The 16,144-nt window shown below is 45.9% G+C and overlaps 1 protein-coding gene across 2 annotated transcripts in view; it reads right to left on the reverse strand.

Moving 5' to 3' along the window:
• Positions 1–16,144, reverse strand: part of AFF3 (AF4/FMR2 family member 3) — a 576,000-nt gene that overhangs the window by 34,616 nt on the left and 525,240 nt on the right. For both annotated transcript variants that reach the window (XM_018054921.1, XM_018054920.1), the window contains 3 exons: positions 13,089–13,213; positions 7,272–7,473; positions 5,316–5,437 (listed from right to left, as the gene is read on the reverse strand). In XM_018054921.1, coding sequence (XP_017910410.1) covers positions 5,316–5,437; positions 7,272–7,473; positions 13,089–13,213 — 449 coding nt within the window. The remainder of the gene's footprint in view (positions 1–5,315; positions 5,438–7,271; positions 7,474–13,088; positions 13,214–16,144) is intronic.

Here is a 16,144-nt window from a genome sequence, read left to right on the forward strand (position 1 = left end):
GACATCATAAGTGCCAACTTCGTCTCCCTAACCTGCCAGCCACACGGCACAGGCCGTGGCTTCAGCATCGCGTGGCAAGGGAGTCTTTTCTTGGCGTCTGGAGGTTTCAGTAGCTGGGCTCCTGTAATCAATGCCATGGGGACAGATGGGGCGTTCGGAGGTTTGGCTGAATGTGACGATCGTGACTGACTCTTCCTTGTGAAATGTGGGCAACAGTCGGCACATCCTTCTGGAAGCGGCAGGCAGGTTGGCACCTGGGGTTCTCTGGCTCCCTGGCACAGCAATATGGCATGGGGGAACGGAGGCCAAGCGCTTCACCATCAGCTGTGCCCAGATATCTGCACCGAGGCCTTCGTGACACAGCTGTTCCCTAGATTTTCCACCGCCAGTAACTCTCCCGTCACTAGTGATGACACCAAGCGATTTCTAGCTCATGGCTTTGCACTAATAAGATCGGTTTCTAGGCTTTGGGTTGAATGAAGTGCTGTCACTCATGGACATAAATTCCTAACAGATTTTTGAAACAAAAGTTTGGTAATCACACCAGTGTCACCTTAAAACCAGAGCTGCCCATTAAAATGAATGAAATAACGCCATTTGCAGCAACATGGATGGCCCTAGACATTGTCATACGGAGTGAAGATAGTCAGACAGAGAAGGAGAAATATCGGATGCCATCCCTTACATGTGGAATCTAAAAAGAAATGATACAAACGAACTTACTTATAAAACAGAGACTCATGGACTTATAGAATGGACTTACGGTTGCCAAAAGGAAGGCTGTGGGGAGGGATGATTAGGGAGCTTGGGATCCGTATGTATACACTGCTATATTTAAAACGTCGTGTGGGTGCCTAGTTGCTCAGTCCTGTCTGACTCTTTTGGGCTTCCCAGGTGGCACTAGTGGTAAAGAACCCGCCTGCCAATGCAGGAGACATAAGAGACCTGGGTTTGATCCCTGGGTTGGGAAGATGCCCTGGAGGAGGGCCTGGCAACCCACTCCAGTATTCTTGTCTGGAGAATCCCATGGACAGAGGCGCCTGGTGGGCTGCAGTCCATGGGGCCGCAAAGAGTCGGACACGACTGAAGAGACAGCACGCACGCACACGTCTGACTCTCTGCAACCACATGAACTGTAGCCCACCAGCCTCCTCTGTCCATGCGATCTTCCAGGCAAGGATACTGGAGTGGGCTGACATCTCCCTCTCCAGGGGATCTTCCCAGCCCAGGGACCACACCCTCATCTCATGTGTCTTCTGCACTGCAGGTATGTCCTTTACCCACTGAGCACTGGAGAAGCCCCATCATATTTAAAACGGATAACCAGCAAGGATTATAGCACAGGGGATTCTGCTCAGGGTTATGTGGCAGCCTGGATGGGAGGGGAGTTTGTGGGAGAATGGACACAGGTCTATGGATGGCTGCCTCCCTTTGCTGTTCACCTGAAGCTATTACAACATTGTGAATCGGCTATTCCCTAATACAAAATAAGAAGCTTAAAAAAAAACCCAACCCTGCTGAGGAGTGAAAGTGGCACATGGCTAAACGGCTAAACGTCAGGGGAGGAGGAGGTGCAGTCATCACTGCCTCCCATCTGAGCCTGCAGGATAGGCTGATCTGGATCACATTTTAAAAAATAAGTTATTCTGTTCAGTTCTATCTCCATTCTGAAGGCACCACCTGGTACCTGCTGAATTGGTAAGTAACCTAGGAAAAGGGGCTGGAAGCCTATGAATTTAAATTGACTTGCCTGTAGTAATTCCTTACATTCACGGAAAAAAGAAAAAGAAAAAAAAGATGCAGGCACTACCCCCTGCCCCCGCCAGACAGGCTTCCCTAGTGGCTCAGATGGTGAAGAATCTGCCTGCAGTGCAGAAGACCTGGGTTCGATCCCTGGGTTGGGAAGATCCCCTGGAGGAGGGCATGGCAACCCACTCCAGTATTTTTGCCTGGAGAATCCCGTGGACAGAGAAGCCTGGTGGGCTACAGTCCATGGGGTTGCAAAGAGACGAATGTGACTGAGCAACTAACACTTTCACCCCCGCTCCCCCAGAATGTGATTCCACTTAGGGTGACTCAACAGTTGTTACTGGAGTGCCTGCTGAATTCTGGCTGTTGTCTGAAATGCACGTGTATTCAACCATTAACGAGTATTTATAATACAAAAGGATGAGTTTACTTTTTTTTTTTTTTTTAAAGCTACAGGATGTAGCTCTGAAAGTGAAATGGCACGATGGCAGCTGTTACTTTTGGGAATGCAATAACTGGATTTCTACCAGCTCTACATCACTTTGGTGCCAATTCTCTAGTTCTTTCTTTCTTTCTGGTGGTCTCTCTCTGTCCATGTCACTGCCTGTTGACACCTCCAGTGAGGAGAAGTCAAGGAAAGTGACAGGAGCCAGGTCATGGTCCTTGAAGCCGGTGCAGAGCGGAGAGAAAGCTGGAGGCTGAAAACCGCAGAGGAGTTTCCTAAAGAGGCCGCCCATGTACCGCCATCTTCCCTGAATTAATACCTGAAGGAATGAAGCAGATACCCCCACTCCCGCTCCCGCACCTCAGCACACGCCGGCTGAACACTTCACACACTTTTAGGGGACTTCCTAGCCCAGTGATCTCTTAAGACCCATATTTTCATTGTTCCGAGGAACAGACGGTGCCTGCTGTTGCTTTTCAAACCTGAAGAGTTTCCCCGCGATTTTCTCAGTTCAGTGGTTGAGTGGCTGCGTGAGCCGCGTGTTTCTTTTGCCGTCATGGATTTCAAATCAATTGGGGCACATGGCAATTGGAAGACGTCTCTCTCTCCGTATGATGGATATGTAAGAGGGCTTTTTAAAAATTCTATCTATGCCCATAAAAGGAGAAACAGTTTTATTGTAGCTGTCAGCCAGAAAAATCACAGTTTGCTAATGGGAAGAATGCATGATAACAGCCTCTTGGTTTGATACAGATAGGGACAAAATTACATTAGCCACCGTCTCAGCAGATTGAGAGACATTTCCTCTTGTGAACAGTCCAAGGAGCTGCAGGTCCACGTAGGACCGTGTAGCTGTTGCTGTTTTAGACTTAGTTTTCTGGTCTATGCTTTGGAAAATGCCTTACATGTTAATTTCCCATACGTGTGTGTTTAAACACCACGCCCTTGATATGTCTGATGCGCTGGGTACCTTACTGTTGAATGTGTGTGTATGCTCACTTTGTTAGACTATGACAAAGTCTTAGTCTTTCTCTTCTTCTTTTTTTGTTCCTTATCATCAGATCTTTCATCATATTTGCACTATTCTTTAATTTATTTTTCATTGAACATAGCTGATTTACAATGTTAATTTCTGCTGCCCAGCAAAGTGACTCAGTTATGCACATACGTATATTCTTCTTTGTACTCCTTTCCACTATGGTTTATCCAGGAGAGAGAATATGCTATACAGAAAGATCTTGCTGTTTATCCATCCTATATACACTAGTTTGCCTCTCCTAACCCCAAATTCCTAGTCTATCCCTCCTCCTCAGCAAGCTTCTTGAGATGAATAGGGGAGGTTTGGGACCCAAAACCTCAGCAAGCTTGGTTTGAATGATGTACAGAGCCACATTTCCATTCTTATAAAGACTTGACCTATAAGACAAGTATAATTGCTTTTCATTCCTTTAGGAACTGAGTTTCAAGCTAAAGGATACAGAGGCTGACCCATCTGTATAGTAACTACTTTATCTTCAATTTGTTTCCTAATATTAGGGAGAACATCCTTAATTAAGATGGAAATCAAAAGATTCCTACATCTTCCAAATGTAAATTTCCATACTGTCATTAAGCACAATTCCAACTGCCTGTTTTTATTAACGGTTAAAGCTCCCTTTGAACAATTTATACCCCCAAACACTAATTATATATGGAGTTGACTGTCGGATTGGATTACATGCCCTTCACCCTGGGGATTAATTACCACTTCTCTGGCTGCCCAGGGCAGTGAGATGAGGGAAAGGGGAGCTGGTGAGGGTCAGGGGAGAATGTGTGTGGGGTTGAGTGCAGGTGCAATCACAGGAAGAGGAGAAAAACACACGTCCTCCTGGGCCACCCTTACACTTTACTAAACTCAGTCATCTGGGAGTGTGTCCAAAGAAGGAACAAAGACTCTGGATTTGGCTCTCAGTCCTCGAAGTCTAGCTCCTCGTTAGCTTAATGAGGTCCACGCAGGGCCTGAGGAAGACAACTTAGTATTCCTGTTTCTTGGACATGAAGAAACAGACCTTGTCTACACTCTTGGTAAAGACAGGGTGGGAGAAAAGGCTGGGAGGAAGATGAGGGTGGAAGAGACAGCTTCCGCCTCTCCAGGTGGTCGCTCTGAGAAGAGGCCATCTCACCGGGTCTCAGGGGACCTGCCAGGAGACCAGGGTCATGCCTCACTTTTTCTGGTTAGGAAGCAGGGACTCAGAGACATTTAGCACCATTTTGGTTTCTGACTGTGGGTGGGGCGCGTGGCTTACAGTCTGTCCCCTCAGCTGGACGGTCAGCAGTCAGAGGGCAGGAGGGGTCTCTCACTGTTGTCTGTTGGTCCCCGCTGGGGATTTAAGGGCGTGCCTCCCACAGATACACAATAGTGTGCTTGCTGAACAGCAGAAATTGAAAATGGGATTCAAGCCAAACTCTTGAAACCATATCTCCTGCCCTCGAGGCTTGTCCTTGACACATATTTTTTCCCTAAGAGCCTAAATAATTTTCAGTATCATTTTATCATTTCTCATGTGTCATTTTCAGCATCTCCTGAGCGTTCCAGGATGCTATATTTATTCATGTTCTTCTTTTGTTTCTCCTCCTAAGTTGATGCTGGGAATGAAATACTTGGGTTTTGGCACTATGATGGGGGGACGGATGACAGGATATTTTTCCTGTATAAGAATTATTTACACTTTTATAAAGACTATAGCACTTTAGAGAACAGAAAGCTTTCAGGAGTGAATCACTATTTTTCTTTGCCTGTTACAGTTTACAAAGACAGAAATGCCTCTTTCTGGTAGCATACAGCCCCAAATGCAGGTGCTCAGAAATATAAGACTCCTTGATGCCATTTGCCTTAGATTTCTGGCATCCTGGATACAACTGTGATAGCACTGGCTGTCCTATTCATTCAAACCACTCCCCGCCAAGGGCTCGGGGGTGCACTCAGCAATTTCCTTTGAGAGGGTGACATTTAACTGACTGGGTCACATGACAGAAATGGCCACACTAGGGTTTATATGTGTCTAATCTGTAGACACATATAAACCATCTACCCGGTCCCACTTATCTGGCCTTCCCCATATCGACAAGACCCCACACTTACATATCATCGAAGATGAGTTTCTGCCTCTTGCAGTCCCGGTGGCTGTTGGAGCCTGGAGACCAGGGCTCGGTCTGCGGCCGTGACTTGTGGAGGATGTTTTCAGAATTGGTGTGAGCCGCTTTCTGGACAACAAACAAACACAGCCGCTTTTGAGAAACTGGCCCTCTGGCTGAAGGAGTAACCCGTTAGAATTGCTTGGGTTCTAGGTTAGACGTGATAGCGCTTTTTGTTTCGATTAAGAAAGAGAAACGTGTGCATTTTAGGTCTCAAGCTGGAAGCTTGTACGTGTGTGGTCAGATGCCATCCGCACGGCAACATTACCAGGGAGGCCTTAGTCTTGCTCTTGCATCCAGATCCTGAACCTGCTGAAGCGCAGATGGCTACTGCGGATGCAGGCTGGGGGCTTAGGACTCAGGCTCCTACTTTTCCCGGTTGCTAGGCCCACGGTTCTCCAAACTGACTGCATCAGAGTCACCATTAACACATAGACAGCTGAGTGCCACCACCAGCATCTCTGTCCCAGTAGGTCTGGGGGGGGCCTGAGAACAAGCATTCTGCACAAGTTTCAGAGTGCTGGTCTAGGACCGGAGCTCTCAGAACCACTGAGCTGTGTTCATCCTTCACGAGAGGTTCAGGTCATAGACTGACTGGTTCTCATCAGCTGTGTCTGACAAACAGGATGAGAAATTATTTAAGATGTGTTTTAAAAAGAAACACTCTCTATCTGGGGAAAAACTTAAACATCCTTTTTTTTGCTCCCCCTGGAGATACAGATATATAAAGAGCAGCTACTGTGTGCTGATCATTTGGATCATAAAACACCCTGTCTTTGGTTAGGAGATTCAAATGGATTCCTCTGAAGTAATTAAAGTGGAGTGGATACCAGTGCTTCTTTAAATATGGGCTGATTTTATGTGCAGATCAAGCCTCTTTGTTATGAGAGGCTCTAGGACTCTGGGCATTTCCTTTTTGGCACACACAGTAGTAAATTACGGATGTGTGTGAACCCTGGTCTAAGTGGCTCTCCTCAGCTCGACTGTAAGCTTCCTGCAGGCAGAGACTGAATCTGTTAGGTTAGCAATGCACCTCAATTGCTTAGCAGAGTGTCTGGGACACAATAAGTACTTCCTTGATCAACACCTGTTCAGTGAAAGAGGGTTGAAATAAAGTCTATAATTGGTTAAAGATTCTCTGCACATCATAGTTGCTTGTGATAGAAGGCTCTAGAGGCAAAGAGAAGTTGTGCTTGGTTTAAAATTTGAATTGCTTGCTTTTTATTTCTGATTTTCCTAATATGACCTTCTCAGATTCTTGTACCCTAGAACTAAAGAGAACTGCTCTCAAATGAGGGTGCCTAAGAGGCTTAGTTTCCTGATGGTTCAGTAAGACTGTGGCTCTTGTTGGACCTTAACAACTTTTTTTTCGCCTTTTTGAGTCACTGGATAAAGCATGAAATGCTGCCTCCCCTGTTTGTTTGCAGAGTCCTATTGCCAAGTCTCAATTCTCCTTGCCTCATAAAGCCCTGCTGGATTTGAGAAGCACAATGGGGAGAGTTTGAAATTAAATAAAGTACTTGGAGGATGCACAGTTCAGGGATGTCCACTCTTAAAGAGTATCCGTAAAGAGGGACTCACATGCAGTATGAGTATCCACAGGGGTGGAGCCGGGTTCATGTGGGCCCATGGAGAACGTGGGGCTGTTTCTTTTCAGAATGGAAAATGAGGTCCTCCAAAGAGGTTCCTAAGCAGAAGAGGCTTAAAATACCGCCTCTTTTTCTTCTGCCACAGCCTGTGCAAGACGCAAAGGGCAGCTCTTGCTGGGTCTTCCCAGAGCAGCACTCAGGGCTGCCTTGAGGGGCCTTGAGCTGGAGTTTAGACCGAGCTGGGTTACAGGCAGAGTAAGGGCTGTGCTCGGTTTCATTTCTGTTTCAACTGGGACAGGAGGGCATCAACCTACCGTGAGGTCCGCGGCATGGCTCTGCAGCTGGCTCTCCGCCTTATGCTTTTTGTTGGAGGAGGTGGAAGTGAACAGACCGTTGCTGTTGGATTTGCTGGAGGAAGTTAAGTCCTCGCCGGAGAATTTGTGTTTAGATGCGTCGGAGAGGGGTGAGATGGGCGACCGGAGCATTTTTTCATTTTTATTTATTGGTATTGCCAAGCTGGGAAAGGAAGTCACAGTAATGGAATGTCACACACTCAGCACAGGGGAAGGAAAATGTTTTATATATGACCCAAACCTCCCATTTAAAACCTGCTGGTAGGAAGATGTTTACTGGGAATTCTTGTGCCAGGAAACAATTTTATGGCATTAGGACCGTAACAAACAACAAGCACATCTTGTTCATTGCTTCTTTACTTATTCTCCCAGAATTAAGAGTAATTCTGGAGCGAAACGACTAAGAATAATACTCTCACTTCCCAAGTTTTTCATCCAAGGATCTCAAAATACACAGCAAACCACTTACTGTTTTCCTAACAAGTGCAAGCAGTAGGTAATGGGAAACTCAATTAAATGATACATGAGATCTCTACTTCCAAAAGGACTTTAGCTAACACCTGCTGCTGCTGCTGCTGCTGCTGCTGCAAGTCGCTTCAGTCGTGTCTGACTCTGTGCAACCCCAGAGATGGCTGCCCACCAGGCTTCCTCGTCCCTGGAATTCTCCAGGGAAGAATACTGGAGTGGGTTGCCATTTCCTTCTCCAATGCATGAAAGTGAAAAGTGAAAGTGAAGTAGCCCAGTCGTGTCCTGCTTTTACTGACCCCATGGACTGCAGCCCACCAGGCTCCTCTGCTGTGGGATTTTCCAGGCAAGAGTACTGGAGTGGGTTGCCATTGCCTTCTCCCTAATTATCCCACGGAGAATAACACAATCACAGAACAATCAAGCATGAAGCTACCTTCCAATTGTTAGGCAACCAGGCATTGATCAGAATACAAAGAACTGAAACAGTCATCAGAAATGACATTTTCTGATTTCTAGTACCTTATTTTACTTTCAAAACTATTGTCTATGCCTGAATATACATCCCAGTGGACCGTCACAGAAGGGAGTCACTTATATCTGGATCTTTACAATGTACGTAATGTGGATAGGGCTCTCTCTATTACTTCACGTGGAAACAAAAAGAGTAGGAAGACACATTAGCCCAAAATGAACTCAATCATTGCTAACTTGGGATGATTCTCCACCTGGTAGAGTCAGGCAATGTAAGGTAAATTCATTGGACAAAGAGTTAGTCATTTTTCCTGCATTTATGACTTCTTAATTGCATGTGTTGGCTATCACTGCAAACAAGCCATTAAGGTCACTTTTTATTTTTTAAGCAATATCCTCAGTTGGTGGTCACAGTGCAGAAATTACAAATGTAGGCCTCTAGAACAAATGAGAAACCAAGATGCTTAATGCTACGCAAACACGTTTGTGTAGGGAGAGAATTTCTGATGACAGCTTTCTGGTTTAAAAAGCACTGTGCATCCAACGACTTAGAAGTGAGAAGCTGTGTTCTAGAAAACTGCCTTGGGCGAATCAGAAGTAGCTCATCCAGTGAGGATGAAACACTGAAGCTGAAGATGGATGTTAATTGTCTGAATGTAATGGTTTCTCGACACATGAGTAAAGAAACCCTATTTCGAAGTCTCTATTATTTTACATACAGTACTCAGGTGGTGCTATAGTGATAAAGAACCCACTTGCCAATGCTGGAGACATAAGAGACACTGGTTTGATCCCTAGGTCAGGAAGATCCCCTGGAGGATAAAACGGCAACCCACTCCAGTATTACTGCCTGGAGATTTCCATGGACAGAGGGGACTGGTGGGCTACAGTCCATAGGGTTGCAAAGAGTTGGACCCGGCTGAATTGATTTAGCACGCGTGCACTCAGTTCAGTCCAGTCGGTCAGTCGTGTCTGACTATTTGCAACCCCATGGACCGCAGCAAGTCAGGCTTCCCTGTGCATCACCAACTCCCAGAGCTTGCTCAAACTCATGTCCATTGAGTCAGTGATGCCATCCAACCATCTCATTCTCTGTCGTCCCCTTGTCCTCCTGCCTTCAATCTTTCCCAGCATCAGAGTCTTTTCTAATGAGTCAGTTCTTTATATCAGGTGGCCAAAGTATCGGAGCTTCATCTTCAGTATCAGTCCTTCCAATGAATATTCAGGACTGATATCCTTTAGGATTGACTGGTTTGATTTCCTTGCAGTCCAAGGGACTCTCAAGAGTCTTCTCCCACACCACAGTTCAAAAGCACCAATTCTTTGGTGCTTAGCTTTCTTTATGATCCAACTCTCACATCCATACATGACTACTGAAAAAACCACAGCTTTGACTATATGGACCTTTGTTGGCAAAGTAATTTCTCTGCTTTTTAATATGCCGTTTAGGTTGGTTATACTTTTCTTCCAAGGAGCAAATGTCTTTTAATTTCATGGCTGCAGTCACCATCTGCAGTGATTTTGGAGCCCAGGAAAATAAAATCTGTCACTGTTTCCATTGTTAAACCATCTATTTGCCATGAAGTGATGGGACTGGATGCCATGCTCTTAGTTTCTTGAACATTGAGTTTTAAGGCATGTACTACATGATTTTATTTTATTTTTTAAAAGACTTTTTGATGTGGACCATTTTAAAAGTCTTTATTGAATTCATTACAGTATTGCTTCTGTTTTATGTGTTTTTTTTTTTTCCTGCCACAAAGCATGTGGGGTCTTAGCTCCCCAACCAGGGAAGGAACCCGCACCCCCTGCATTGGGAAAGCGAAGTCTTAACTACTGGACTACCAGGGTTTTAAACATGATTTTAAACACTTGTAGGAAAGGAAATTATTACATTAAATATTGTCAAGCACATACAATCTTTTCTTCTTCATCATAAGTGTATCTATTGAAATTGACCAAAGTAATTTTGAAACATTCTTGGGATCATGTCTTTGGGACATGCGATTACCATATATATCGAATTGTCGTATTACACTGGTACAGCTTGACAGAGGTAACCACAATTTGAGAAATACACAGACCACTTTTCCTAGAAAAACTCAAAGCTCCTTCATAGCGGCATTGAGTCCCTACTTAACATAAGTGAAACTATCAGAGCCAGCAGTCTCTGCCAAGCAAAGGGTCTGGAGCAGGAGTCCCTAACCTTTTTGGCATCGGGCCAGTTTCATGGAAGACTATTTTTTCATGGGCCAGGACCCAGAGCGGAAATGGTTTGGGGATGATTCAAGCGCATTACATTTAACTGTGCACTTTATTTCTATTATTATTACATCAACTCTGTCTCAGATCTTCAGGCCTTCAACCCTGAAGATTAAGGACCTCTGCTTTTATCCTGGGGTCCCTGAACTTGCATGGATAAGAAATTACATCTTCATTTTCATTAACCTCTCAGTGAAACGGAACATTTCCTTTAATGACGAACGAAGGCAGGAAACCAGAGGAGTGGTTAGCAGGTGTACTGCTTGCAATACCTGTGACTGCGTCACCAGTGGAAATCACAGATATTTTCATGTCATATCGGTTGTTGCAGACATCTTCAAATATTATTTAGACTCATCACTGCCAGCAATTATAGCAGTTACTAGAGCCAGCAGACAGGTTATTCAATCACACATTTAAAAGACACTCTGGAGTTGCATTTTCTCCTTTCACATGTCCCCAGTGTTTTGGGACACCATCTGCTGGGCACAGAGGACTGCGGGTTTGGCCAGCTTGTCTTTGCTGCTCCTCCTCACTCAGACCTCCCAGAGCCCTAGTCCTCCTTTCCCAAGGTGATTCTAACACTGCAGCCGCCTGTGCTCGGGTGCCCGGGCTCTCTAATTTCCTCTCCGGGTTTTAGTACTGCTCTACGTCTTCTCCTAACCTTTCAGTTTACATTTTTATGTGTTGCACTGAAACATTAATCTCCCCTTAAAAATTCTATGTACACAGTCGGGGAGAGTGAAGAGTGTCTGAGCAGAGGGAAAGTGGTTTCTGAGCTGTGCTGTTTCTAAATGGAAAGAGCTTCTGTGACTGATGATGAGCTCCTCGCTTGTAATAAATATCGGGGGCCTTGCTTTGCCAGGAAGCCGTTTGTCATGGAGGGGAGTCAGCGCTATGCAGGTCCCCCTGGAACCCCTCTGAGGAGGGGCTGTTTCGCCTTGGAGACCCGGATCTTGTCTATCCCCACAAATTCAGTCCATAGCCAGGATCTTTAGGTGTGTTTTATGAAGAGTCTGCTTATTACATCTGTGTGATAAGCTTAGTGTTCTCATGACTCTTAATTCAGTTTTTTGGGTCTCCCAGGTGGCGCTAGTGGTAAAGAACCTGCCGACCAATTCAGGAGACGTAAGAGACCTAGGTTCGATCCCTGAGTTGGGAAGATCCCCTGGAGGAGGGCATGACAATTCACTCCAGTATTCTTGCCTAGAAAATCCCATGGACAGAGGAGCCTGGTGGGCTACAGTCCATGGGGTCACAGAGTCGGACACTGCTGAAGTGACTTAGCACACAGGTGGAATTCGGTTTTTAAATTTTCAGAGTAGAGGGTGTGTTTTTGAAAGGATAGAATGTGCTATAGCTGGTAACTGGTCTTTTGTTACAAAGAAGCACTGCTGGTGCACCCGGAACTGTGACAAGCAGCCCACGCCCAGGGTCCTGGTGAACCGTCTGTGTGCGCTTAGTCACTCAGTCGTGTCTGACTCTTTGCGATCCCATGGACTGTAGCCCACCAGGCTCCTCTGTCCATGGGATTCTCCAGGCAAGAATACTGGAGCAGGTTTCCATGCCCTCCTCCAGGGGATCTTCCCAGTTCAGGGATCAAACCCAGGTCTCCCTCATTGCAGGCGGATTTTATACTGTCTGAGTTACTAGGGAAGCTCAAGAATACTGGAGTGGGTATTAGCTATCCCTTCTCTAGGGGATCTTCCCAACCCAGGAATTGAACCAGGGTCTCCTGCATGGCAGGAGGATTCTTTACCAGCTGAGCTACCAGGGAAGCCCTGTGTTAAACCAAGGGAATCAGGTCTGCAAGAGACAGGCTGGGACCCTGGGATCCTCTGCTTCAGCGCTTGCACCTGGACACATGTCTCCTATAGCAACAAAATACAAAGCAATCCTAAAGGACTCGGGGCTTCCCTGGTGGCTCAGACGGTAAAGGCATTGCAGAACCAGGGTTCGATCCCTGGGTTGGGAAGATCCTCTGGAGGAGGGCATGGCAACACATTTTGGTATTCTTGCCTGGAGAATCCCCATGGACAGAGATCTTGGTGGGCTACAGTCCATGGGGTCGCAAAGAGCTGGACTCGACTAAGCAACTAAGCACAGCCTAAGGGACTAAAAACAACTGTGAGCGTGTGCAGTTGGAGCAAATTATGAACAACAAGATACAAAAAGACCAAAAACCCAACTGCCAATTTTGAGGAACTGGGAGCAAAAGTGCACACAAGACCAATGAAGGGCATGGGCAGGCCAAGTCCCCCTCCACGAGACCCCTGGACCCACAACTTCCTCCCTCACATTTAAGGAATCGGCTTGCCCCCATCAGAGAGTGAGCAAGGGAAACTGTTACTTTTTCCTCACTCCTTCAAGCTGCAGCCTGAGCCCCAACAAAGCCTTGGCTGAATTTCTCCTCTGGCCTCTTATCAATTTCTATTGATTAAGGAGTCCAAGAACCCTGGTCTGGACACCCAGAGCAGAGAAATCATTAAAAAAAAATCTACTCTCCCCCTGCAAACACGTGCCTCTCAGACCCAGGCGTGCCTCCACCAACCCTTGCCTTTGCAGGAGGGCACGTACCTGTTGATGTTCATGCTGCAGTGATTTGCGGACAAAGCGCTGCTGGCAGGGGCGGTCAGCCGCGAGGCGCTCTCCCTCTCTCCCGGGGCCTTCTTGGTCTCCCTGTAGTCGTCTTCGTTGTCGCACTGCATGGAAAGAAGCAAAAACCAATCAGCTTCGGACTTCGACGGATCACAGCGAGCTCCCATCCCACCAGAGCAGGGGCTTCTTTGGACAAGGTCCTGAGCACCAACAGGATGGCAGCACTCTCGGCCCCGGCCTCGGTTCGCCGTCAGCTCCTCCTCGAACAAGGATGAAATCTGTCGTTTTGACTACTGACAGCTTACGAAAAGTGTGACACCAGGATCAAACTGCAGGAGGGAATATTTTGAATGATGCAAACTGCTCAACAAATGCGCTGGATTCTACCCTCCAAAGAAGATCTGCTCTGGAGTCTCACTGGAGTTCAGCATCCCTTTCTTTGGCATTTCTTGGTACCCAAACAAGGTATAGCAAGCCATCTGTCCTGGGCTTAATGCTGTAGGAGCAGTGACAAGCTCAGGCTTTTCTTCTGAAATTCATGGCCTTGAAGGATCTTTTTATAAAACAGCAGTTCGACTGGATCGTTTCCACGGTTGTATTTAACTTTAGACGTGTAACAGGTGTGATGCAGGCCTCCCACGTGGCACTAGCGGTAAAGAACCCGTCTGCCAATGCAGGAGACACAGGAGACTCAGGTTCGATCCCTGGGTTGGGGAGATCGCCTGGAGGAGGGCCTGGCAACCCACTCCAGGATTCTTGCCTGGAGAATCCCATGGACAGAGGAGCCTGGCAGGCTACAGTCCACAGGGTCGCAAAGAGACGCAACTGAAGCAGCTTAGCACAGCACACACGCAGGGGTAATGCATGTGCACTCAACCAACTTCTATTTTTGCTGAGATTGCAGCAACACAGCAGAGAGACATTCAGGATTCTCAGCGGTGTTTCCAGGAGACGGGCACTGATACTGAAGATAGAAAGACTGTGACCTTCTCCTTCTAGCTGGGATGTCACACAGCCTCTGGAGGAAGGACCACAGATGCTCACATTGAAACTATGCCCCATGGAGGGTCTGAGCCAAACCTCTGAACCCCCTAGTTTTGGCCCCCAGGGCTCCAGCAGGGCTAGACTCTGCACCCTGGGCAGCCAGGTCTGCGATGTCCCACCTCCCGCACCCAAAACTAGTGGTTTCACACCCCAGATGATGAGTAAGGAGCACTGTGCAAATGTTCTTCCCCTTCTTTATGCATGTTCACCTATGTTTCAGTAGATTTCATGAGGAGAGCTGAGTGTCAGGCTTAGTGTAAATGAAGTTTCATAAGTTAAACTTAAAAAGTCCATGAATAGTAAAATTACTTAAATATAGATTATGAATTATACATGTCTCTGTTTTTGCACATCTCTACTGACATATGCCTGTATAGCTATATGTATTTCCAATGTCTATATGTTTATCAATTTCTATCTCTGAAACACCTCTCTCTTTATATCAGCCTGTCCATTTATCCATCAGTCTCCAGATGACGGATTGATTTACTCATTAATCAATTAATCACCTGGGAGTTGATGGATAAATGCATCTGAGAAGTAATGAGGAGGGCAGGATATGCAGAGGAAAACAGAAGGAAAAGAGGGGCAGGTGTGTAGCGAGCTAACCCGTATTACTAAATTATATCATTTTAACCTAACAACATCCCTGTAAAGATGTCACCAGTTTACAAATGAAGAAACTGAAGTACACAGAAGGGAAGGTCACCTGATTAAGGTCACCTAGGAGGTCAGGGCTGAGGGCATGATTTGTGGGCTTCAGTGCAAAATGTAAAGGCTAGGCCCCATGTTCAAAAAGCTGGAGAAGATGCTTGCTGTCAGCCTTGGTGATGATTTTCTTGAATTTAACACCAAAAGCAAAAGTAAGAATAAACGGACTATGTTAAACAAAAAAGCTTCTGCAAAACAAAGTGTAAGTGTCTCAGTCACATCTGACTCTTTGTGACCCCGTGGACTATAAAGTCCATGGAATTCTCCAGGCCAGAATACTGGAGTGGGTAGCCATTCCCTTCTCCAGGGAATATTCTCAACTCAGGGATCGAACCCAACCAAGTCTTTGGCACTGCAGGTAGATTCTTTACCAGCTGAGCCACCAGGGAAGCCTGCACAGCAAAGGAAACCATCAATAAAATGAAAAGGCAATCTACTGAATGTAAAAAAATATTTTCAAATAATATATCCGAGAAGGGGTTAATATTCAAAACACATATAAAGAACACTTGCAATTCAACAACAAAGAAACAAACGAAAAAATCTGATTGAAAAACAGGCGGAGGATTTGATTAAATATTTTTTCTGAAGAATACATACAGATGGTCAACAGGCACATGAAAAGATGCTCAGCATCACTAACCATCAGGGAAATGCAAATCAAAACCACAATGAGATATCACCTCACACCTCTTAGAATGGCTGTCATCAAAAAGACTAGAAATAATACACGTGTGAGGATGTGGTGAAAAAGGAGCCCTCATGCACTGTTGGTGCAACCACCTAACAGTATGGAGGTTGCTCAAAAAATTAAAATAGAGTGACTACTTGATCCAGCAATCTCACTTCTGGGTATTAATCCAAAGAAAAGTGAAACACTGATTTCAAAAGACCCCCACGTTCACTGCAGCATTATTTACAATGGCCAAGACAAGGAAACAGCGTAAATGGCTGTGGATGGATAAGGAAATTGGGGCATAGGTATGTATACAACGGAAGAAGGGAGTCTTGCCATTTGCAACAACACGGATGGGCCTGGAGGGTGCTATGCGAAGTGAAATGAGTGGGATGTGTGTGTGCCAGTCACTCGGTCTCGTCCGATTCTTTGTGATGACAATGATGACTAAGACCTTAGGATCTCACTTAAATGTAGAATCTGAAAACCAAAACCAAACCACTCTGGGGTGGAGAGAGGGGTATAAAATGAAGGGGTGAAGGAAATTAAAGAAGTACAAATCTCCAGTTATAAAATGAGTAAGTCACGTGGATGCAGGGCAACA

Source organism: Capra hircus, chromosome 11, assembly GCF_001704415.2.
Source record: "Capra hircus breed San Clemente chromosome 11, ASM170441v1, whole genome shotgun sequence".
In the NCBI taxonomy this organism is placed as follows: domain Eukaryota; kingdom Metazoa; phylum Chordata; class Mammalia; order Artiodactyla; family Bovidae; genus Capra; species Capra hircus.